The sequence below is a fragment of the Rhinolophus sinicus genome, chromosome 16 (assembly GCF_057876585.1).
Source record: "Rhinolophus sinicus isolate RSI-liver-muscle chromosome 16, RSI-T2T, whole genome shotgun sequence".
Lineage (NCBI taxonomy): Eukaryota > Metazoa > Chordata > Mammalia > Chiroptera > Rhinolophidae > Rhinolophus > Rhinolophus sinicus.
In genome coordinates this window covers 84,205,618-84,231,181 of record NC_142516.1, presented here as the reverse complement: position 1 = coordinate 84,231,181, position 25,564 = coordinate 84,205,618, and the positions used below count along the sequence as shown (strand labels likewise).

Genomic DNA, 25,564 nt, shown 5'->3' with positions numbered 1-25,564 from the left:
TACCTTGCTCACTGCCATTTGTACAGATGTTAAGATTGACATATGCACAAGCAGGGCCCGGCTTGGATGATCCTCTGGTGAGTGTAATTTCCAGGTCAGACCCCTTTAACTGAGCACATGGGAACATGAGATTGAGTAACCACAGCATCTGACCAGTGTTACCAACTAACACAGAAACTATTTCTTCTACGAACAAGAGCTCTATACAATTCTGAGAGCTAAACTCTGTCACTGTAAGAGTCAAGAACTACAATTCTTGCCTCATATTTTTCTTTTTGCCTTGTTTTTTCCTTAAACTATGCAAAATAGAAAATGAAACCATCTTGTGACTTGAATATAGTGACTCCAAAAGTGACTTGAAGATAGTCACTTTTAGCCCTTGCTTGTCAGTCTTATTTGTCCCATATAAAGTTGGAACAAGACAAGGAGTAAGTAACTGAATAAATGACTGACTGACATAGAATTTTTTCCCCTGTTATAAATGACCAACTTTGGCCATGTCTTGCTATCGGATTTCCAGTTACATCTAAAATGTACCAATAAGAAATGAAATTTTAATTTTATGTATAACCTACTCCCATAAAAGTTAACTGCTTTCCAAGTCAACTGCCATGTACTTTAACAATAATTTCCAGAATCCACAATATTGACTTTTCTAGTTTTAGATGCAACAGGACAATATAGCCATTCAATCTCCCGACAGTTCTTAGGTACTTCCTGGCGATCTTCCCCAAGAGAACTGCCATGAGAACAGCTCTACCATCCCACCCCGTCTCCTATTCTGGACATCATCTCTTTGACCCTGCTGACCACCATCCAGAACAACACTTCAGGACTGAACCCTGTATCAGTCGCTCCTGAGGGGACAGACTCTCAAGATGTGACTAAACAATCTTAACATAAAGTCTAATTAATATTAAATGTCTTAATAGCTCAACAGAACTCAGAACTCACCTGCATTTTTTCTTGAATAAGGATTTTATCTGATGGAGGAACTGGATATGGTTTCAAGGGAGCCTTTATGGTAGCACATATGAACTCCGTGTGGCTTTCGATAATGGTATTTAGATACTTTCCTTCAGACTTTGCTGTGTAATAAACTGTTATTTCATCAGTTGGAACCAGATTGCACTGAAAGCACATACAGAAAATTTAAAAAGGGAAGTACTTTGTTAATCAAAATGTAAGGTGTCACTGAACAAGGGGTGACAACCCCATGCTGAATCATTATGGAAGGTACAGTTTCCTGCCCCGTCCTTCTCTGAAACAAAGGAGTGACACAGCGAGAGCCCACTCACGAAGCTCTGAACTAAGACAGAGCTCACAAGCAGCCTGTGTATCCACTGGAAGTGGCCTCTATAGACCCCGAGCTGCAGACCTCAAACACGGCCTATGGAGGGCTGGTGGGAGCCCTCCTTGGGGCACAAGTCTCCTGCCTCTCGCATGTGGTAGGGGCAGGCAATGGGTTCTGGGTGCCTGCCCTGGCCCTCAGCTCCCAGATAAAGAAGAGCCAGCTCTCTCTCCAGATCCAACAATCTCCCCACCGAGCTAGAAGCCCTTCCATGCTGACTTCACTGCACCTCTGCTCTCTTCAGGGAAACCCAGTACTCTCTGATGCCTTTATGCACCAGTCAGGATGGCTATTGATTCAGATGATTTTGTGGAAGCCCCAGGGAACTGCAAGAGGAAGACAAGGGGCACAGGTTGGTTGAAAGCTCCTGGTCAGAGAAACAAAAGAGCCATGTCCAGCTGGGGAGTGAACAAGTAGGGAGGGGAAGGGGCCTAACTGTCCTGCAGAGTACAATCTGAATGGACTATAGATTAGTAACTAATTATCATTAATCTATTACTATTGTTTATATTACCTACCTCTCCGATGCTCCCCAACAACCAAAACAAACAAACAAAAACCAAACGAAACTCCAAAACAGTAGCTTGTTCTTAATCTGACAAACCTTTTTGCGAAGTTTCTGGATGCGATTGATGACTTCCCGAGCCATCCCTTCATCCACCATCGACTGGTCAGGGCTGACATCTAAGAGAACCAAAGCCTGTAGGAATGAACAGAGTGTACCATGCCATGAACCAAATAAGGAAAAATGGTTCTTTTGAACTCAGTGAAATGCTATTTAAAACTAAATTCTGGCAAGTCTAATATGCAGCGTTATTTTTTCACAAAGGACATTGTTAATGTAGTTTCTTCACAGTTTGGGTCCTTGTTTGTAAGCAGGGATTTCTTCCTCTCTGGAGAGAGGCATAGTTTCCTTTCCTTCCTCAGGGTGCTTCTCATAGGAGATCCCGAGACCAGCTTTGTTAGTCTCTCATGAAACTCTGCTGTTTGTCTATCTAATAAATAATATCACCTCTTCTGATACATAAGCTCAACAGTCATGAAGCCCTGACAGCAGCACTTCTCACAACGACTCCACCACATGAATGGACTGAAGGCCTCCAAGCAGCCATCTGTTATTTTCTTAAACCATGACCTCTTTTTATCCTTTGGTTTATAAGTGTGATTCAAGAAAATTTCTACAGTGGAACAAAGTACTTTTTACATGATTGAGTTTAAATAGCCATCTTCTTGTCAACTTTGTATACTTTTCTGTCTCATCTGTTCTGAAGGTTGTCAGTGATCATGTGCTAATAATGAGTGTCACTCCTATGACAGAGGGGAATGTACTGTAAATTAGGCATCACCCCCACTTACCTCTGAAGAAGCTCAATCAGAGAAGTTAAACTTCTGGAAGATGTAGAAAGTAGAACTGGAAATGGATGATGAATCAGGGCAGGGCGACCACAGCCGCCAACACACAAACCATGTCAAGAAACTCAGAAGCATCGCAATACACTCCCTTCGGTGTAGACCACTTCTTCAGGCCCTCCTTCACACTGGCTGTACTCAGGAAGAACTGCACCCTTTCAATGTCTAAATCACCCTGCACTCATTCCTTCTTTCCTCGCTTCCTCACCAACGGCTCCTTATCAGTCTGCCCACATGCAGTTATGTCTACATCTAATTCAAGCCCCTGTGCAAAGGCCTGAGGAGGCTGGCCTCTTCACACAAGGTACCCCTACTCTCCCCTGCATGTGGCATGGTAGGCACAAAGGGGATCCACCAAGGCCCCTATTCCCACACTGGAGGTCCTACAACATGTCTGCCTGGAGAAGTCTGGTCAGGAGTAAAAAGATCCATCGCAATAAAAAAATGCTCACCCCAGAATCCCAAACTGCCTGTATACCCTCTTCAGGAAGGCTACCTAACCAGTCCCACCTTTACCCCAGACTTTGGAGAGGAGCTCTTCTGTACTTATTTCTGCAAGATAACTTATCAGGCCTCAATAACTGGCTTACTTTCCTGTCTCCATGACTGACTTATTCCTTAAAGGGTGGGATTACATCTTACTCATTTTTGTACAACCCAACACTTAGGACAATTACTCGTATGTGGAAATCACAAAATGTCTATTTATGCACTGGTTAAAGAAATGCCTATCTAAAGAGTATCTAATAGAGGAGTAACAAGCCAATCTGAAATGAATAACTGGTTTATTTTGCCCTGAGACAAGCCATCAACACTGTCAGGAAAGGCACAGGTAAATACTTTCTCCTCTATGTTCTTATCATGGGGTAAAGAAATGTTCTAGGGAACAGAAAAATACCTGAGCATCCGAATGTGCTTCAAACTGCGCCGTCCCACCTGGTACCTGATCAAAGGTGTACATGAGACGAATGTCTTCCTCATGCAATTCATGGCCTCCCACAACAATGGTCCCTGTGGAGAAGCAACTGCCACTGTTACTCAGTCCCCGCCCCTCCTCCAGCCATCCTGCTATGAGCATATTGCACCATTTTTTGATAGAAACTTCCCAGCATTAAATTACAGAGGCTTCAAGATACCACGTCCTCCTGATACACGTCCTTGTTGTCCTCAAGGATGTAACAAATCTTTACAGTGCACCATGCTGCCTCGAGGACAACTAGGTCACCACCACCAATATCTACTGTATATATAAGCTCCCAGGTTGGAAGATACATGTCAGGAGTCCACGAGGCCTTCCGTAAATACAGAGCATCGTGATGTCTGCAGAGTCCAATCAGACTTAGGCCCAGCACTCACTGATGGTAGGACCTGCTACAATTACTATGAGCAGGTGCAGTGTGGTGGGTGAAATGAGGTGAAGAGTGTGAAATTCTGAGTGTCACGCCCGTCCACAGCAGGCAGAGTGTATAAACAGCTGAGGAGGGCAAGTCCCCCTTTCAGGAAGTGCGCTGAGATCACCCACAACAACGTTCTTGCTCTCCGAGCATTGGGCTGTCATTCTCACCTCATGTCACTGTGTTCTGAAAAACTATTTTGTTTTCCATCAGTGCAGAACAGTCTATTCAGAAAGTACAGTTTAAAAACTGCAGTTTTTTTGGTTTCAAATAAAGTTTATTTCAGGAATTTTTGATATTTTGGCCACCTGGTGAACCAACTTAAATTTGTGACTTGAAGATTGATAAAAAATTTTATTAATTTAATATACCATATTAAATTAGTTATGACTCAACTTTTACTTGCTAGTCTCTTATACTTGATAAATTTTATCTAACAATTTTGGGGAAAATTAGGGACATTTTCCCCAATTTCCATAACCACTCATCTGACTGGAGTCTTTAAATGTCTCCTTATGTCACCTCTGTACTTACGGTTTTCAGCTTCAGAGGGAGCCCTAATACTCAAACACCTGTGCCCTAGGAGAGCTACAGGACGCCAAGCAGCCACAGTAAGACCAAGTATAATTCTAATCATGACGGAGCTGAGAACTCCTGGGCGGGCACATGGAGGCTCTCTAAGGGAGATGGGGCAGGACTGAGTCCCCTTTCCTAACCTCCTCACACTATCCTGCACGTTTCCTTCAGAGCACTTATCAAAACTATGATTATTTCCATGTATCTTCAGCACCATGAGGACAATGTTAGTCTTATTCAATTCTATGTTCCCAGGACCAGCCAAACAGAAGGGCTTTAAAAAATGTTTGCTGAATGAACAAATCCAGTCTTGCCCAATTAAGAGACCAAAATATGGATTCTAGCTAGAGAAACTGTGATAAGCTCTGACCCAGTTCTCTTTCACAGAACGCTCCAAACCTCAATGTTAGAGCTCCTTCTCCAACAACACTTTAATCTTTTTATTTATTTATTGGAATATTTTCGTCTTCATCGTGACACCTCTAAAAGTAATCATCTGTTTTTCTCCACTAGCAACATTTGATAACAGTGACAGTTTATGCCACTGGCTGGTAATGAAGCCTCCGAGGGCTCTGTTCTCTGTTGCACTAAGGTAGACTTCCTAGGGTACATGAGCATTTATAGAATTCAATGGTAACCTACGGGCTACCCATCTGATTCAGTAATTTCTATCTAGAAATCTAGCCAAAAGGAATCAATTCCATAAAATATTTACACGTGAAAACATTCACTGAAATATTATATATAATATTAAAAGAATGGAAACAACAGAAAGTACCAACAATACAAGACTGGTTAAAAACATTATCAGGTATCCATATGAAGGCAAACTATGAAGTTATTGAAATAGTATTTTAAAGATTAATACACAGAAATGTTTATACTGTAAATTAAAAATACAAAATAAAAAAAATAAAAACAAAATGTAAAAATGAGTGAAAAACATGAAATTATAATGTGATCGCTATTTTGCAATGTTAATTATATGACTATATGTGTAAGTAGAAGGAAATAAATCAGGATTTTAACAGTGCCCCAGCACCTAACAGCGGAGAGTGGGCACTCAAAATATATTAAATGGTGGGGAATGGGTCATTATTATCTTCTTTAATTATTTCTAAAGTTTCAGAATTATTCATAATAAACATTTTTCTGACCAGAAAGGCTTTTAAGAAAAGGCTGTGACAGTAAATATCTAAGAGTAAGACCCCACCAGGCTAAGGAGTGCCCCGCTGGAGGAAATACACACCACTCTTCTGGAATTGCTCCAGCTCCTCACTGCTCAGCTGCTTGATGCATGCCATCACTGCCTTGAAGGCTCCCTTCAGGCGCTTCCCCAAGACCATGTGATCCGGTTCTGCCCTTAGGCGAATACCATACTTAGTTTTATCTGTAGACAGTGTAACTTTTCGAACATTTAATTCCTATGGTTGGTGGACAAGATGAAACAAAAATGAGAGAAATGAAAACATATGTCCACAAAAAATTACACGCCAATGTTCATAGCAACATTATTCACAATAACTAAGAAGTGCACAACCCAAATATCCATCAGCTGTGAATGGATAAAAAAGTGCGGTCCATCCACACAATGGACTTATTTAGCAACATAAAGGAAAGAAACACTGATTCATGCTATAACATAAATGACCCTGGCACTAAGTGAAACAAGTCAGACACAAAAGACCATATATTATGTGATTCTATTTATATGAAATGTTCAGAGTAGGCACACCCAGAGACAGAAAACCTATTCAATGGTTGCTAGGGACGGTGGGATCTTAAAGGAAAAATGGTGCATGGAAGCCAGTGGGTATTGGGTTTCTTTATGAAAATGTTATAAAATTGTGGTGACTGGTTGCACAACTCTATAAATAATACTAAAACCCATTGAACTGTATGGTATGAAAAAATCTTTCTCGTCCAGATCAGTCAAGATAGTTGAGCATACCTTAACTAAAAAGACAGTAGAATTAGAAATATGCATTTCACCTCTCAGGGGTAACATTTTTTCAGCAATTACAAAGCACAAGGTTAACTAACCAGAAGAATCAATCATAATATTTCATGCCTCCATTGTGCTAATTAAGGATTACTAACGCAGCAGGAAATGGTGAGAGCACAGGAAATATGAAAAAGATATCATGAAATTGTTGATTGAAGCAAGTTGTAGGGAAATGTCTAGTTTTGCCATTATGCTTAACTGTATCATGTGACCTCATTATAGTGATTAAGATATCCACATTTGCGAGCATTAATTACAAAATTTACCTCTTTAGTTTCTAATATTTACCTGGAATGCTCAAGTAATTCAAAACCAACATAGATATTAATATTTCTACAATAGTAAATTTAAATACCACTGGTGAAAGAAATAAAAATAAAATTTAAAGTATGATATATTTGTTTTTAAAACATTATGGGATAAAGCTTTTTGGAAGGACAACTGACACTAATTTAGACTCTTCACTTCTAGGAATCTATGCAACATCCATACCTGACATATGCACAATGATATACACAAATCTTTTGTTTATAATGAGTAACCTACATTTCCCACAATAGGAGAGAAATTAACTAAATTATGATATAGCCAGAAATGAACATTATGCAGATGTTAAAAAGAATAAAGTAGATCTCTATGTCTTAACATGGGATGCCCTTTAAGAAATTCTAAGTGGGGGAGGCCAGATGGTTCCGTTGGTTACAGTGCGAGCTCTGAACAACAGGGTTGCCGGTTGGATTCCCACCTGGGCCAGTGAGCTGCGCCCTCCACAACTAAATTGAAGGACAACGACTTGGAGCTGATTGGCCCTGGAGAAACACACTGTTTCCCAACATTCCCCAATTGAAAAAAAAGAAAAGAAAAACCAGAAACCAAGTCTGTATTTCTACAAAAAAAAAAAAAATCTAACTGGAAAAAGCAAGTTAAAGACTATATACACTCTGTATGCACAAACAAAACCAATGGTGATGCATATGTCTGTACAAATGTGTGTACGTGTGTAAAGCGCTAGGAACAACTCTGGCAGGAGATACCCTAGTGAACAGCCCTAGGAGGGGACGGAATTACTGCGAGCCAGTGGGATAGGAAGGGACTCAAGTTGTACTCTGTGCTAGTGCTACAACTGTTTACAACTAATGTGTTCATTTGTTACTTGTATAATTTGAAGGAACAAAGTCTTTTTGTTAATTATCAAAAAGTACTTTGGGGAAGAGAAGTGGATGAAGGTATAAATGATCCAACTAAGTTAAGGAAATTCATTGACCTTGAAATCATTTTTAAAGAATTATAATTACATTGTAAAAATTCAGGATGATTTTAAACAAAGAGTCAAATTTCATGGATAGTTAAATTTACGTATACAGCTATACACAATAAAAAGGATAAATTATACATTAAAGTGTAGTTCACTGAAAAGTACTAATCAAAATAATCTCAGGGAAAGAAGTCTATTTGGGCTCAAAGAGACAAATCATCTTTCTTACCTCAATGATATACTTCTCCAAAGATCTGATATCATTCAGAGCTTCTGGATCTTGATGGATAACCACAATTTCTTTCAAAGGATACTAGGAAGAAAAGGGAAGGAAAAGCTCTCTAAGCAGCTAGTCCTCAAAACTGCAGAAAAATGGAATTTTACCCAAATGGCAAGCTCCAGACTAATTAGGCTCAACTAGTAGTAAGTCATTTAAACCCTTATTGCAGAAAAGAATAAAAATGTATGCCCCTGCTGGAAGCTGTCTATATTAAGAAAACACTCAAAAACATAATTATTTAGGTCCATGCGATGTAAAAAACAAAAAAAATCTCAAACCTTTATAGGAAGAGTTTTGCGGTCTCGAATCACTCGCCCAAGTTCAATCACAGACTGCATTCGAGATACTGCACTCTCAGTTTTCTTGTCAATCAGTTCCTCTCTAATTGGAAGAAGCAGGGATGTGAAAGAGATTAGATTTAAAAGGAAAAAAAATCCCAAACAGGAGACATGCCTAAGTGAGGAAGAGGGTCATACTAAACATTGGATGGTGTGGTGAGGCCTCCTGGTGAGGCACCTGGGGACAGCATGTGCTGTTGGCTTTGGGGGTATGTAGCGAACAGTAGCAAGCCTGGGTGTGCTGCTCAGTATCCAGCAGATCCCCAAGGTGACCTCACGGACCTGCCCACACCCCCTGCTGCAGTGCTGCAGGTGCTTCCACACGGAGCATCCTCCCACCCATTCTGAAGCCTCAGATGAGTGGCAGGAACTCCACTTGAGTGTGTTTCTTCCCCAGCCATGGCCCAAGTGAGCCTTACTATTTGATTCTTACCGAACATGGGGCAGCATGAGGTAGTGGATGCTGAGTGTGTCCTTGTTCTGGATAGAAACCGGGTCGATGAGCATTTTTAGATTCTGGTACATCAATTCAGTAAGAAACGGTGTATAGGGCGCCTGTATGAGGACAGGGGACATCATGTCATTCACACGCAGCCATCATTAACTGATCTGAGTGGAAATCAGGAACTAAACATTTTACAGATTGACATAGGAACACGCACACAAGTGGACACGAGCTTACTACACATGTCTTATGAGAGAAATGACTGCATCTTGAACTTGGCGAGATGAACTTCCCGTGAAGCACAACAGGGGTCAAGCCAGGACCCAAAGCATCCTGGAGGATGTTTGTAATAACACAGGAGTCGCTGACATGTGCCAGCAAAGTCAATGTAAGGAGAACTCAACGTCTGTAACACTCGGAAACGTCATCTGCAAACTGGGGGAACACTACCTGCGTCATGGAATGAAAGTGAATGAGGTCATAAGTGAAGAACCAGGCACAGGACCTGGTATACAAAGTGGGTTTGCATTCCGTATATATTCAGAAAATAAATAGAAGGCTTATAAATTATACCGGAATAGCAGAAATAGAATATGGGAATTAAAACTAGATTGTTTTACTTGTATGTCATTTAATTTATATTAGATCAAGAGCTTCACTGTTACTCACAGTCAATTATAGGAATCCACATGAAGATGAGGGATGTTATTCAAGGGAACTGTGGCAATTCAGTCTAGATGCAAGAACCATGACCTGAAATGTACTGTCAGTGGTGAAAAGAAACAATCCAGCTTTTGAAACTAATGTTTCTAAGCCCTTACTTGACATATGTAACCTAAGAAGACTTCTGAAAAGGAATTAGAGATGTCTTTTAAAACTTCTATTTCTATTTCTGGTGGAACAAATACAGAATAGACGGAGGTACTGCAAGCAGCCCAGAGGGCTGGAGTTGTAGAGTGGGGCAACGCCTCTCACCATAACTCTGCACAGAGAAAGCAGAACACTAAACAAGGTCTCCAGGGCCATGACACAATCCCCCTTCCCATTTTCACCCTGGGGAATAAAAAAGAAACACATATTAAATTGTTAAAATAAGTTTATTAAAAAGAGGAAACCCATAGAGAGCTAATGGTGTACAGACAGAGCAAGAACAAGTGGTCACAACCACAGGTGGTCTGGGTTCAGCGCAGAAATGCCACCTCTGAGGCCCAGCTGACAGGGAATGGGTCTATAACTATGAGGTAAGACCAACTAGAGAACCTGAAGGCTGGCGGTGAGGTTCACACACAACAGACAGGAGTTGCTAACACAACAAGTTAAAGTACTTTCAGATAAAATTTCTTGTTTTTTAAAAAAGCACTAGTATATGCCGTACATTTAAAAAATAATTATATTAATTCGTTACAGGAAAAAGTAAAGATAACCAAAAAGAAAACTCAACCCTAACGAAGTTGTTACCCAGACTACCGTAAACATTTTAGTGCACATCCTTATAGTGTGTATTTACACACATACATGTATAACGTGTGTATTTTAACAAATGAAATTACCATTGTGTTACAGGCTTTTATCATGAAGACATTTGAAGGCAAAGCTGATGGGTAGCGGGAGCTTCCGCCTGGTCTGTGCTATGACATCCCTCCCTTCCTGTCTTCTATCATCTCTGTCATGCTCGGCATTAGTCCAAGGATAGGACCCATGCTTCACTCACTCTAAATCCCCAACAAGCTTAAGGATGACTTTTGTCCATAAATAACACCCAGAGGTACAAACAAAGAGGTGTGCCTCATGTCACAGTTGTACATAACATTGGAAAATATTTGCATAAATTTATTTTGGGTTTTAAGAGGTCTGCTCAGTTGAGACCCACATGGCCCTGAGACTTTCCCGTCAATATGACATGGCCATAACTGTGTTCTGAAAATATGCAAGATGACTTTTAGAACTTATAGGTCCCTATCCATCAAATGACGAAAATACAGTTAATATGCAATATGTGAGTAAATAGAAAGGAAAATGGTAGCTTCAAAAACTGAAAGCATTTGAAAATGTTCCTTTTCCTTTTGGCTTTGCTTATTTTCCCTCAATTTTCACACTTCCTGCACTTTCTGCTCTTCCCAACAGCAGCCTGGCTTACCTTTAATCTTCTGCGGTTCATTCTGACATACCAATTGGTCAGAACATCCACAAACTTGACGAGGCGAGGCACCACAGTATAGAGCCTATAAGCTAAAAGTAAGACCAATCAATCAGGCAGCGAGAATATACTAAGCCTCTGGAGTACTTGGGGTAGGGGTGGATGCCAGAAAAGAACAGTTAGCCTCCTGCCACGCAAGGGCTGCTCTGTTTGTTAAGGAGACAGGAAGAATCAAGTGAAGCAACCACAACCACTCACTCCCTGAGCACATATTATCTGGCTGTCAAGTGTCCAGAGATGCACACAAGTCACCCTGTGAGCCACTGTCAGCGAGAAAAGTGGAAACCCACGTGTGGCGGAGAGGCCGAGGCTGCCCACACATGATTCCATGAGGCTCGTGTACCTGGGGCTGGGCAATGCTGCAGCCCAACGAAGGCCCAGTTTCCTTCCTGTGCTGCCCTGCACCTCAGCTAAGACCGAAACCAAAATCTCAAACTAGAGGCTAAGGGGCATAGCATAGGCCAGTGTTTCTCAACCAGAACAACTTTGTCCCATAAGGGACATTGGCAGTGTCTGGAGAGACATTCTGGTTGTCACAACTGGGGAGGTGGGTGCTCCTGGCCTCTGGGCCCCAGTGATTTTACTCAGCCTCCCCCCACCACAGAGAACCACCCAGCCCTCACCCAGCCCTAACTGTCTGCAGTGTTGCCGCGAGAAACTCAGCAAAAGCGATCAATAAAACAGACAGGCTTTCTAAAGATCAAAATACAGGCACACCTCATTTTATCGTGCTTTGTTTTATTGCAATTCGCAATAAAGAAGAAAAAAAAATAAAAAATAAAATATATATATATATATATATATATATATTTTTTTTTTAAACAAACTGAAGGTTTGTGGCAACCCTGTAAGTCTATGGTATCATTTTTCCAACAGTCACACTCTGGTAATCCTCGCATTATTTCAAACCTTTTCATTATTATACTTGTTCTGATGTTCTGCGATCAGTGACCTTTGACGTTACAATTTTAATTGTTTTGGGGCACCACGAACTGCGCCCACATAAGACGGCAAACTTAGCCGATAAATGCTGTGTGTGTTCTAACTGATCCATCGACTGGATCTCTCTTTCTCTCTCTCTCTCCTTGGGTCTCTCTATTCCCTGAGACAAAACAATATTGAAATTAGGCCAATTAATAAACTTACAATGGCCTCTAAGTGTTCAAGTGAAAGGAAGAGTCGCATGACTACTCCTGGTCAAAATGTGGCAAAAATTGTTGAAATGACAACGAAGCATTTAGAATATTATATAAACTTAGCTGATAAAACAGCAGCAGGGTTTGAGAGAATTGGTTCCAATTTTGAAAGTTCTATCGTGGGTAAAAAGCCATCAAACAGCACCACGTGCTACAGAGGAATCATTCCTGAAAAGGAAGTCAACTGATGCATCAAACTTCATTGTTGTCTAATTTCAAGGAATTGCCACAGCCACCCCAACATTCAGTGACCACCATCCTGATCAGTCAGTGGCCATCGAGCCATCCATCCTCCACAAGCAAAAAAGATTACAACTCCCTGAAGGATCAGATGATAGTCAGCATTTTTCAGCAATAAGGTATTTTTTAATGAAGGTATGGACATTTGTTTTCTTAAAGTGTGCTATTGCTCACTTAATAGTGTAAACATAACTTCTATACCCACTGGGAAACCAAAAAATTTGCGACTTGCTTTAATGTGACATCCATTTTACAGTATTACCTCGGTTTTCGAACGTCTCCGTTGACGAACATTTCGGTTTACGAATGCCATAAACCTGGAAGTAAATGCTTCGGTTTTCGAACACGCCTCGGAGGTCAAACATGTCACGTGGCTTCCGCTGAGTGCAAGATCCTGAGGCCTAGCTGTTGGCTGTTTTCCAACGTTTCAGAACTCGAAGGGTCTTCCAGAACGGATTACGTTCGAAAACCGAGATACCACTGTATTGTGATATTCTCGATTGGGTATTTGCTTTATTGTGGTGGTCTGGGACCAAACCCGCTGTATATCCAAGGTATGCTTGTAAGTCAAGGAAAGAAAGCTGAAGGAGGCGGTGGAAGGAGAAAAGAGCCTTGAGGAATTATGAGTAGAAAGATTTGAAGGCTCCTCTGAGGAACTCAGAGGGCAGGCAGGAAAGTTAAGGGCGTCTAGGTAAACTTATTTGAGGCACAAGCTTATTTTAAGGATTTTCCCATTCACCTTCCTTTTAACTGATACTCTGTTGCACAACAAAAACACAATTTATATTAGTGAAAAGAGTTCAGTGACTGTCAATAAAGCTCGTGGTCTAAGTCAGCAGCAGAAGTTGCCAAAGACAGAGCTGCTCTAGGCCAGGCCCATCACTGGCTGGCTGCACGTTCCTAGATGGGATTTCTGTGATCAGAGGCCTAAGTTATTTCTAGGTTTCCCAACACTTTTCGACTTCTAGGAAGCCAGCATTTCCTATGTTCAGGTTTTAAAGCTTACAGAGTAAATTATGCCCACATATAATGAGCACACAATAAACAGAAACAGCAGCAGCTACTGCTGAGATCACTAACATAAGTTGTCGATTCTTCAAGGATGCTCCTCCTACAGATGCTATGTTGACCAGGGAGCTGATGGCACGAGCTGGGAGGCTGGTGCATTGAGTCTGGGTCCGAAGCCCATCCCGTCAGCTGTCCGCATACCCCTTGTTCTCCCCTGGCTCTTCCTACTCAGCTCACGTGCACAGCTGCTGCTTAACGTCTACTCCCCACGCGGTGGCCAGGCAGCCGTGTCCCGGCCAGAGTGTACACTCTGGAGGGCATGGCAGCCGCCCAAAGATGGCAGGGGCCCCAGGCAATAATCCCAGCACTGTTTCCCACCAGCTCATCTCACTCAGGAGGGAAAAGCAAGCAGGTGTCCCCAGGAGCGTGAACTCCCAGCTCAGGAGTCTGCCTCCCACATACATTTCCAGCTTCACGTCTATCAACAGCTTGACAGTCACATGATCCTTATTATGAATGTTTACGGGTGTGGACACAGTCCTCCAAGATGACTGATAAATATGCGCAATTTCCTCAGCTAACTGTCCTGCTGTGCCCAGTGCAGAGGCAGCTACTGCAGTCAGCCACGGACCGGCTGAGGAGGGGCAGACCCCGATGCAGCACAGGCTGCTCCGCCTGCCCTACCCACTGGAGTGCTGTAACAACACCACAGCCCCAGCAACCACAGGGCGCTGGCGGAGGCAGGTAGGCCAAGCCAGGGTGTGCACAGGGAAGCCCACATATTCTCAGACCGGTCTCAGGTGTCCTAGTCAATAACTTTCTGCAATTTCTCACCTTGACTTATGGTTGTTCTATCTCTAACCTCAAGGAAACCAACACAACTGACTTTTCCAACCTCTATAAAACCAAATTCGTTGTTAGGTAATGGAAACATGGGGAAATGTCTACTCCATTACTGCTTTTCTGTATTTCCTAATTTTTCTGGACTGAACAAGGACGACTTATTTAATAATTATAGTAGAACTGAAAATAAAAAAAAAGATATTAACAAGTACTACTTATTGAGTAGCAATTATCTGCCAGCTACTTTATTATGTACATGATCTCTATTTGAGCCTTGTAATAACTCTAAGTAGGCATTTTTCACAGAAAGAAACTGAGGTTCATACACTAGGCAATGCTTCCCCAGGGATACCTGGTAGAGTTGGGTTTTGAACCCATAGCCACCCAGTACTAAAGCCTGTGATTCCACAGGCCCATGTGATACCTGTTGAGGGGTGAGGCTGCTGGATATTCTGACACAATTGCCTAGGCCTTGGACCCATTTCTACAAGTAACAAGCCTTAACAAAATTATATTTGAGTGTTAAAAGAAACAATTGCTTATCTACTATTCTGTATCTCTTAAAATTTCTATAAAATTTCCTCTATGTTTTTAGTAAAAAGTTAAATATCTAAAGAGCAATCCTAAAGAGAAGAGTCTTTAGTCCTGGGAGGACGGCCAGGGAGAGACGCACCTGCCATTTCGGTCTCAAAGAACGCAATGAGCGACTGCATGAAGGACAGGACCCACCGGTCTGTGATGTTGGCACTTTCTTTAACTGTGTTCTCATTGTAGAGGAATTCCATTTCTTCCTCCTAGTAATTGACAATTATTGAAACGTTCTGTATGCTTGGGGGAAATTAATGTAAAGAAATGAACTTTTTAAATCATTTAAACTGAAAAGCAAGAGCCAACCAAAAAACCCCAAAAAACAACAAACACACAACAACCAAAACCGCAGACCCACTGGCAATCTAAATTTCTGATTCTTAGTAATATTTTCCAGCTAAGCTCTAAACTTGGGATATTAAGTCATCAATCAGTGAATTACATTTTTGAGTGAAGGAGAATTTAGGAAAAAATTATTCCTCTGCACAAAAGAATGACCATGAATAGAGACATAATCCAAAATCTTGTCAATAGGTACAGGGTTTAGTTGCTTTAAATCTGAGGAGGGAAAGACAGTAGAATTGGCAAACACTGGGTAACTGTCTCTAAACTGAAAATGAGCACCAGGAATTAATGTCTCTGCTTATATTATTCGTTTTACCCCGAGTGCTCCAGTCCACCCCTTCTTTTTCCTTTGCAAAATCTTCCTCAGTTCTGAAGGCCCAGCCCACCTGTCCCTGCTCACACAGCATCACTACCAGGCTGGCAGGCAGCAGCCATGCTGACCCTTGCCCTGATTTATGTGCCTGATGGTGGAGCCTGTGTCTTGCTGCCATGCCCAGACGAGACTGCAGACCAGCAGAGGCCTGCAAGTGGACCTGCCCAAGGACTGCTGGCCTTGAGAGGCAGCAGGATCAAATGCCAGGAACACACTAGGGGCCTGGGGAAGATGACTGCCTTTCTACATTCACAGGGAAAAGTGCTCACTGGGAAGGTTTGTCAGCAGACCTAGACAAGCAAGAGGCAGCAGGAAGCAAGTGACCAGACTGATGGCGTGTGATGTTCAAAGCTCAGTTTTCCCATGAGTTTTTCAGGAAGGAATAACATCACATGCTTAGTCAACAGTAACTTAGTACACAATTCTGCTGGTAAGGTGCTGGAGATACAAAAATGAGAGGTATCTGGGCCCTGATCCCAAACGAGTCCTGAAAGCACAGACAGGCACATGTGTCATGAAGCCTGCTAGCCTGAGAGCAGTCAGCGGTGCAGGGGAGGTGGCTTCTCAGAGAACGCCTCCAGGGCCAGCAGGTAACGCTCTGAAGGCTCTTTCACATGTATCACAATCGGTATTTTAAATCCTAACAACTCAATGAGAATTTCTGTCTCAGCCCAGATGCACCCACTGTGGGACCTTCCTTAACCACACCTACAGCGCGGCCTTTACCAGGCATTCACTCTTCACTGGCTCCCCCACACCCCACCCACCCCAACTGGTTCCACGAGGGGAAGGGAATTGGCTGACTAAATGAACATCCAGGTGAGGCCCTGTGTCCGCAGAGGTGAGCCTGCACAGATGGTCTAGCTCTGGGCCCATGCTCCCAGCCTAGCAAGGACCCTAGATGCCTTCATTTGTGCCCTCCCCAGTGGCTCTGAGCCCCCACCCACAGTGCCGCAGCTCACACCTTCTGCAGCCTCAGGACATTCTGGATGAAGAAGCGATAGGCGTTGTACCAAGGGAGCAGCACGTCCTTCAAGACGTCGCGCACACCCTCCTCTTTAAAACGGAGGTTTTCTGCTCTCACCACCGGGGAGTTAATCAGATATAATCTAGAAGAGAAAAATTATACAGAAAAGGAACGCTGACAGTAACCAAGATGACCTGACATTTTGGCAGGGCAACACCAAACTTAGCATTTTTTTTTTCCTACTAAAGGGGATTGTTTGAACTCTTCTAGTGGTCTATTTAAAACCGACAAAGCTCTCACTTTGACATGTAAGAGACCTATCCAATTATAAGGAAGATGTCACTCTACACCAATCTAGATGATGTCCTGGGCTGGCTGCAGTGCAGGCCATGGCGGCGTGGCAGAACCCAGAGGAAGCAGCCAGCGTTCTCCTAGGTCACCATAGACAGATACCGGAGACTCACAGAGCAGCTGTATGCTCTGACACCACAGAGGGGCTGGCAGAGGGGGTGGCTTTGAACCTGAACACTCAGTATTCATGACTGTGGCTACTTCAGACAGCAGCTCACATTCTCTAAAAGCTTTCCAGTATTCGTTTTTATTTGCTCTGGCATGAATATACCTCCTGTGGCTCTTGTGGAGATTAAGTGCAAAACTGAAATAAAGGATGTAACTCTAACGAGATGGAGACTTTAGAGAGGGAGTGAGGCGGAAACACCAGCAACTGGCCTGGGAGTCCCTGGCTGCTCAATGAAACCCAGCACAGGTCCTCATCCTCCAAGGGTCTCTAGATTTGGAAATGTCTTTATTATTTAGAAAACTACCTTGGGGGTTTCAAGTCAACACCATACAAATGTAACTCTCCCTAATACAGAGATACATTTTTAAAAAGCTGATTATAAACCAAATCTAACGAACATGATTAACAGAAGGAGAGATGTTTACATAAAAAATGACAAATACACACAAGGCAGAGCACTGGTTTGTACCTGAGAGCGTCGGCACCATATTTATGGATGATTGAAAGTGGATCTGGATAATTCTTTTTTCGTTTGCTCATTTTTTGGCCATCACTTGAAAACAAAAGGGAGATGTCAATTAAAATAAGTCAACATCACAATTTTTCTTTATGTATGGTTACAGATTATTTTCAGTTGGAATACATAAATGCAAATGGCACACAAGCTAATGTTCAAGTTGTTCTGTTAATATCAGCAAGCTTCTTTTTGAATACTGTGTTGAGTCAATGGAGAAGCTTTAGGACAGATGAAGGCAAGAAGACATAATGTAACAGTTAAAAACACAGGCTCGGCATGTACCCCAAAGAAATGAAAACTTACATTCACACAAAACCCGTAACAAAGCTTATAGCTTTGCTCATTGTCAGCAAACACTGGAAACAATCCTGATGTCCTTCAGCAGGTGAACAGTCCAATTGGTCACCCTCCCCAAGGGACTCTGCTCAGCAATGGGAAGGAACTATGGATACACAAGCATCTGAGGAACCTCTGAGGAATCACACTGAGTGAAAAAACCAATCCCAAATGTTGTATACGGTATGATTCTACTTATGTAACACACTGGAAACGACAAAATTCCACAGATGGGGAACAGATTAGTGTTGCCAGGGCTGGAGATGAGGGTGGAGGGGCAGGAGAATATGGGCAACAGAGGGATCCTGTGATGCTGAAAGGGTCCAGTATCTTGACTGTGCTGATAGTACAGGAACCTACTCATGTGATAAAGCTGTACTTAACTAAATACACACAGCAAATCAGTACACACAAAACTGGGGAAATCTGAAGAAGATTGGTGGATTGCATCAACACCCTGGTTGTGACAATGTAGTAGTTTTGAAAATGTGATCATTGGGGAAAGTGGGCAAAATTCGCAAGGGGTCTGTTATTTTTTACAACTGCACACAAATCTGCAATTCAAGAAAATTTTCAATTAAAAATTTAAAAAAGCACAGACTGTAAAGTCAGACTCATTTTGCTGTGTGACCTTGGGCAAGTTACTTAGTTTTTCTGTACCTCAAATTCCTCAGAGTCAAAACAGGGTAATTAAAGAACCCATCTCCAATAGTTCTGGGGGTAAAATGAGGTAAGACATCTACATGCTCACAACAAGGCCTGGCGTAATGTGTTAGGTATCCTCCTCCTCCTCTAACAGTACACAAAGCAGGGTATCTATTAAGCATCTCTATTCATTTACGATTTTACATTTAGTGACTAGAGGCATTAGAAAATAAGACTTCTAAATAATAAAGAACCCATAACTTCCTCATATATTAAAAAGAGGACAACAGACGTCTATCTTAAAGGAGCACTGCACAGATTACATAAGAGCTGTAAGCCAAATACTTCATAAAATTCTAAAATGACAAATATTGTTTTGACTAGAAATACCACAGGAAATTCCTGCCTCCTCCGTGAGGCTTAGCCCTCAGTCCTGCCCTTCTCCCTAAGCGAGAGGGGTGTGTGGAGAAGGCATGCTGAACATAGAGAAGTGCACAGGACAGGAGCTGGATGAAAAGGAGGATGGCAAGGAGTAGCAAAGCAGAGGGAAAACCATGGAACAGAACTGGGGCATTCCTAAGCTCCAGAATGGTTAGATCCAACCAGAACCTGGCTGCCAGAATGAAGGGGAGCTAGAGCCTGGCATTACACCAAGGGGGCACCTGCCTCGCGAGGACGAGCCCATTCACAATCACGTTCCTGAAAGGCGGCTGCCCAAACAGAGCTGTGGAGAGCACCAGCAGGGTGTAAAACCTGGAAAAAAAATCGAACAAAGAAATAGTTAAAAAAAAACCAAACAAACAGAAAAGGAGACCAAGTATAGGCAAACACTGTTGACTTATTGAACTGAATTTCTATTTTAGATCTGTTATAGCTTGTGATAACATGATAATCATTTAAAGCAAAGGTTCTTATTTCTGGTGACACATTAGAATCACATCTGGATTGCTGAAAAATTACATGCAGGACCCACAGTGGATTAGTCACATTAGAGCTTCTGATTAGGGAAAACATGTGCTTTATTTAAAGCAAGCGAAGGCCCAGAGAGCTGGGCGGACAGCCATAAGGCAGGGCAGGGCAGCACTGGGCAGTCTCTCAGGACCTCCCCAAATGCAAGGCTAATCATCAAGAGACGGGTGTCGCCTTTAGCACAGGGTCTAGGGGACAGTCTGATGATAAAAAAAAGATCCAAAAGTCAAAAGATGGACTACAGGAACATAGAAAATGTTTTATTCTGTCAGATATCATGTATGTCATTTATTTGCTAGCTAGCTTATTCCCTAAAAGAACTGCATCACTTTCATGTGATGCTCGTATCACCTCTAACCTGATCTTGCACCTCAAGACCCATCATAGGATGTGAACTGATGAGGATGGAGACCACACCCCATGCCTAGTAAGTACCTGACCAGACATCCCTTCCTCTAGGGCAGGTCACGAGAACTCTGGTGCCGAGGAGAGGCAGCCACACCTGAGGGAAGGGGGCCGAGGCAGTGTGTACACAGGTACCCACATAAGGCGAGTTGCCAAGCGCACCACTCCTCAGAGAAACAGCCTCCTGGTGAGTCATCAGGCCCTTCCTAAGAACAGCAGTTTGTGCCTGGGAGCGGCTCCTACAGGTAAGTGGATTGGAAGCTGAAAGCAGCACAGTCCAAAGCACTAAGGCTGGAATTCAATACCTTGTGATGACCACTGTGATTTGTTAAAGCAGAAAACGATAGCCACATTCCTGAACACTCCTGCAGAAACATCACTGATGAAAGTGTAATTAGAACCTGGCCAGCCAATCTCATCCACAAACAGAATGTGACTTACCTTTTGATAATTAAGAGGATGAGAGTAGTTTTAAATAGGCACCAGATAAAACTGATGCTAAAATCTCCTCCCCATGTTTTTTTCTTAATCTACATTTTTTCAGAATGTTAATTTTGTAAGGCTAGCCGAACATTTGAGCACATTTCCAAGTCTCCCCCAAATCTGTAGCACCCAACCCATTATCTTGTATGTAAATACTCATTAAACATGTGAATAAATGATTTGAAGAAAACAAGCAATGACACATATTGTGTTTTGTATAACTTAAACTTCCAGTAAAATAAATCTCTATATTCTAAGATGTCAGTGAGATAATTCAAACATTAAACTACAGCCCAGCATAGTACGAGATTCCTACTCAAAAGCCACTTTAATGGTTTGATTGGTGGTGAGGAGCAGGGGGCAGGGGCAGAACCTGTCTCATGGGACACAAGCTCCCTAGCAAACAGCTGATAAAGGCTAGCTAGGTGCTCAGTATAATAACTGCTAAATAAAATCAAATCAACGAAGCACTTGAAAGAACAAGAACATACCATCCTCTGGTCTGGTCAATGCCTTCGGCAATGAAGTCTGCAGGAAACACATCCTCAAACTCCCTCTTATTTTCAAATGGATAATGAACTTGAGCATAAGGCATGCTGCCACTCTCGAACCAACAGTCAAACACTTCAGAGATACGATGCAACGATCCCTTCCCACAGCGTGAAGGAATAGTCAGATGGTCGATGCTAATAAACAAAAAAGTAGCCATTTCTATTAATTTTAAGCACAACAAAACTTGCTGTTTAATTGCCAGCAGGAAACACAACGTCCTGACAAACTTTTTCTTTCAATTTCCATTTATTTCTGGTACGTGGGTAATGTCATTTTTTTCCAATATGAAAAAAAGCAAGTTCAATAAAAAACAGAAATTTGAAGTGTAGGGTAGGACAAAACCAGGGGTGAGGGTAAATGGCAATAGCTAAAGAGATGAGTTGTTGCCAAAAGATGGTGTGCTGTACCCTCTTCTCTGGGGAATGACTCAAACATTTACGTGGCAGGGCGTATACCTTTCCACACACAAGCTTTCATATGCATCTACAAACAGAAACATTGGCAGTTATGACAGACTTAAGGTTATATACCAAAGTCCCCTGTCACCTAACTCAGGACAGAGGTAACCACTCCTCAGTAAGACACAAGTCAGCAACAACCTGGAATTCGGCAAACCGGTGTTTCATTCCTACATGGAGCTCTGTGATCTGCTATACAGACTATGTCTTAACAGGCTAGGACCTAGCCTGATCCTCTCTGAATGACAGAACTGACATGAATCAAACATCCAGAACTGACCTCTCTCTGTGGAGATCTGAGACCTTTGCTCCTGACAGTTCTTCAAGTTCTGCTGTTGACCCAACGCATACCACCTGTCAAAACAAAGTTAAAAAGTAGGAATCACTGAGCCAGAGATCACACAGAGTTAATTTGTGTAATGCTCACATTTAGTTTTAAAACTGAAGCACAGTTGTCATCAACGTGTCTTACCCTCATGGAAGGCTGTATGCAGGTCACTGTCTGAAGAGGTGAGCAGATTTCACTTACTTGCTACCTACTCCTACATCAGACGGAGGCCGTACATTGAGAGGATTTTAAACATTCACAGCCATCATCTCTACAAGTATTTCCTGAGGGAGTACTATGTAGAAATCTTTGCCAACAATAACCAGAAGTAAAAAGCCTAGACTATTATTCTAAGGCATCTTAGTTTCCTCCTGGCACTTAAGTTTGGCTCTTTAATCTGAATCTTCCCAAGTCAAAGCTAGAACTAAATTACTGTGATGAATAAAAAGAATTATGTCACAAGATGCTAGGATTATGTCCAGGTAAGGAGGCTGAGAGATGGGCCCCGCTGGGGTACTCACAAAGGGGGGAATCACCTGACAGGGGCTGCACTGCCAGGCGCCGCTGTGGGTCTCAGCCAGGGCTGTCCGCTACCTAGCGAACAACCACGGCCTCTCCCGATCAGTCCTGAAAAGGATTCTGATCCAGCGGCTTCTCTGTTGCCTTTCAGGTCCCTCCACACAGAAGAATCACAGAGGTCCCTGGGCTGCTGCGGTTCACGACTGCTCTAGTGCTCTCAGCTGTCAGGGCTGGATGGAAGGGCCCATCATGGGAACATGTCTATAGTACTACCTACATAGGTTTATATAGACAGACACACACATACACTCACATAATCACTTGGTTTATACAGGTCTGCAATGCTTTGGTAATGTTTTTTAACTCTTCCTTTTTTTATAAGGTAGGTTTAATGCACTATAACTTAGTGCAGGGGCCAGAGTCCATGTTTTGTTCATCAGTAACTCACAAGAAGAAAAAGATCTGAGCAACACAAACAATTTACTGTGTGGTTTCCTTGAGAAAAAGACAAATTGCGTTCTCCGCTTTTACAAGGGAAATTTTAAAAAATTCTCTTAAATTACTGTAAAGTAAAAATTAAAAACCCTAATAATTCTTATTTATGTCATAATTATACGAAGCAATAATGAGGAAAAATAGATGAAATAAGAAAGGGGCAAATAAAAATAAAAATCATATTCTTCTACCCCATGTTCCAACGGCATGAACAAAAGTCTCCAGCAAAACCAACACGGGGACACACTGCCAGCCTCACCTCCTCGAAGTCCTCGCTGACCCACAGTGGGATAGGGGTGCCCCAGTATCTGTTTCTAGAAATTGCCCAGTCATGTGCATCTTTCAACCAATTTCCAAATCGCTTTTCTCGCACAAACTCTGGGACCCTGCAATAAACAGGTCAGATACACAATCACGTAAGAACATCAGTAAGTAAATTTGTAAACGAGGTCTGTACAAACCTTTGTATGACACTTTGTGAACCTAACACCCTGGAAACGCTGAGCTCACACGTAGGAAATGGTCTTTTGCACAGACAGACCAGGCGACCCACAGTGGAAGCTATGAACTCATCCCATGAAGAAGTTCTTTAATAGGAAACCCCACAGCACCCCCGCCCCCCTTTGTTCTTCAACTGGAGGACTGTCACAGTCCTTTGACCAGTCACCATGGTGTTAGTTAGCCTGGTCCCACTCAGGTCTAGTCTCTAGGTCATCGACACAATAACGCTTTACCTGTAACTCACTAGGAAGAGGCTCCCAATCACCTATGAGTCCCAACAGGCTAGGCTACCGGTAGCCGGTGGGTCGCCGCCTGTCCAGGCTCACCTACACTCAGTCCCCTTGGCATTGCACTTCAGGCTCTAGCAATGAGGCTCCTTAGAATGCAGCTTCCCATCCTACCGCCTTTGCTCGCACCATCCCTCCCGTTATAACCTTCACTCCATTTCAACCCTCCAAGCTCTACTGTCTCTGACTGGTAAATGTCTCCTTATCCTTTGAAGTTTGGCTTTGCAGGAAACCTTCCCAAGCTCAAGGCTGAGTTAGGTCCCAGATATCCTGTTGTCTGAGGTACTATGGTTACAGTCCTATATTATAAATGTCAGTTTATGGACCTGCACCCACCACGAGGCTACCCTACTAATATTCCATACCCAGCACTTCACACATTAGGGGAACTAAAGAGCTGCCTAGGTATAAAAACGGAAAAAACTGCTTTTTCTTGAAAAATTAAGTCACTTTGCTAGAAAATATAGAAAACTATAGCCATTTCCTTTTACAGCCCTGAGTTCTCCCCATTGTTCCAAAATCAAATGCAGTTTTTAAGGTGAGTTGGGTTGTAGTGGGAAGTAAGAAATAGTGATTACCCTCCAAACTCAGTGAAAAACATTCTTCTGGAACCATATATGTAGCCTTACTTCACTTTATGTTTGTACCTCTAGGTTGAAGTAACACCTGTCTGCAGTCAGATAGAGCTAAGACCTCGGCTTCTGTCCCCACAAAGCTTCTCCATGAAGCCAGCCTGCGCAAGACACCATCACCCCCATGGAACTCCATAAGAGTCACAGCAGTGCAGCTGATCCCTGAACAACATGGGTCCACTGAGACGCAGGTTGTTTTCAACTGTCTGTGCAGTTCAAACCCGTGTTATTCAAAGGTCAACTCGGAGGTCGGGAATCCACAGATGTGGAGGGTGACTATAGTTATACAAGGATTTGACTGCGCAGAGGTTGGCGCTCCTAAATGCCTGCGTTGTTCAAGGGTCTACTGTAATTATAAATGGCTTTTGTAGGTACATCCAAAAATAAACGTTTATCCTCAAAACGACTATTATTTTATTAAAGCTGACAAACTCTGAGAGTACAGCCAGATTTTTTTCAGTCATTCCATTCTGTAAATTAAATAAACAGCAGTTTCTCATTTCCACTGTTTTTATTTTTCTTTTAAAAAGCTTCTCTATATGCCTTATCATAAGAAGGACGCTACTTTGTTATATAATATCGATTTGTCCTCCTAAAGGTGCAGAATAAAAAAATAGGCATTCTTACAATATACAATAAAAGATGGCTATTAAAAGTATTGTAATTTGGGGGAAGTGCGAACCCATACTCACTAACTACAAGACAAAGGACATAATGAAGACACGTGTCACTGCTCACCAGTAGCACTGGTCGTTGTTACTCAGCAGCTGGCCCACCATGTGCTCTACCCGCACGAACCAGCTGGGCACTGCCTTGTAAATGAGGGGTGTGTCAGACCTGGGGAAGCAAACGTGAGAATGGGCTGGTGAGACAGAGGGATGAAGGCACCAGGCTCACAATGACCTTTATTTTCCTCCTGGAATCACCTCCACCCCTCCGGCTTTCTGCTCATGTTCATTCCCACTGCAAAACTAATGTGCAGGTCCTCAGTATTGGTCATTTCCCTCCAAAATACCAAAAAAGGCAAATGCTAATAAAAGAACAAGACAAGAACAAAAGTATAGTTCTGTTGCTGTGTGACAACTGTCTAAAAAATGAAGTCAACT

At 42.5% G+C, this 25,564-nt stretch overlaps 1 protein-coding gene across 5 annotated transcripts in view; it reads right to left on the bottom strand.

Moving 5' to 3' along the window:
• The window catches only part of IARS1 (isoleucyl-tRNA synthetase 1), an 89,587-nt gene that overhangs the window by 25,400 nt on the left and 38,623 nt on the right, over nt 1-25,564 (bottom strand). For all 5 annotated transcript variants that reach the window (XR_012495645.2, XR_012495644.2, XM_019713838.3 and 2 more), the window contains 18 exons: nt 25,197-25,295; nt 23,298-23,424; nt 21,977-22,050; nt 21,178-21,372; nt 19,496-19,582; nt 17,801-17,884; nt 16,809-16,953; nt 15,212-15,332; nt 11,192-11,283; nt 10,030-10,107; nt 9,043-9,164; nt 8,550-8,652; nt 8,221-8,304; nt 5,981-6,155; nt 3,660-3,772; nt 1,956-2,051; nt 955-1,131; nt 4-109 (listed from right to left, as the gene is read on the bottom strand). Coding sequence is in view for 3 of the 5 variants with exons in the window: in XM_019713838.3 (XP_019569397.1) it covers nt 4-109; nt 955-1,131; nt 1,956-2,051; nt 3,660-3,772; nt 5,981-6,155; nt 8,221-8,304; nt 8,550-8,652; nt 9,043-9,164; nt 10,030-10,107; nt 11,192-11,283; nt 15,212-15,332; nt 16,809-16,953; nt 17,801-17,884; nt 19,496-19,582; nt 21,178-21,372; nt 21,977-22,050; nt 23,298-23,424; nt 25,197-25,295 (2,078 nt within the window). In the remaining 2 variants the exon portion in view is untranslated. The remainder of the gene's footprint in view (nt 1-3; nt 110-954; nt 1,132-1,955; nt 2,052-3,659; nt 3,773-5,980; nt 6,156-8,220; nt 8,305-8,549; nt 8,653-9,042; nt 9,165-10,029; nt 10,108-11,191; nt 11,284-15,211; nt 15,333-16,808; nt 16,954-17,800; nt 17,885-19,495; nt 19,583-21,177; nt 21,373-21,976; nt 22,051-23,297; nt 23,425-25,196; nt 25,296-25,564) is intronic.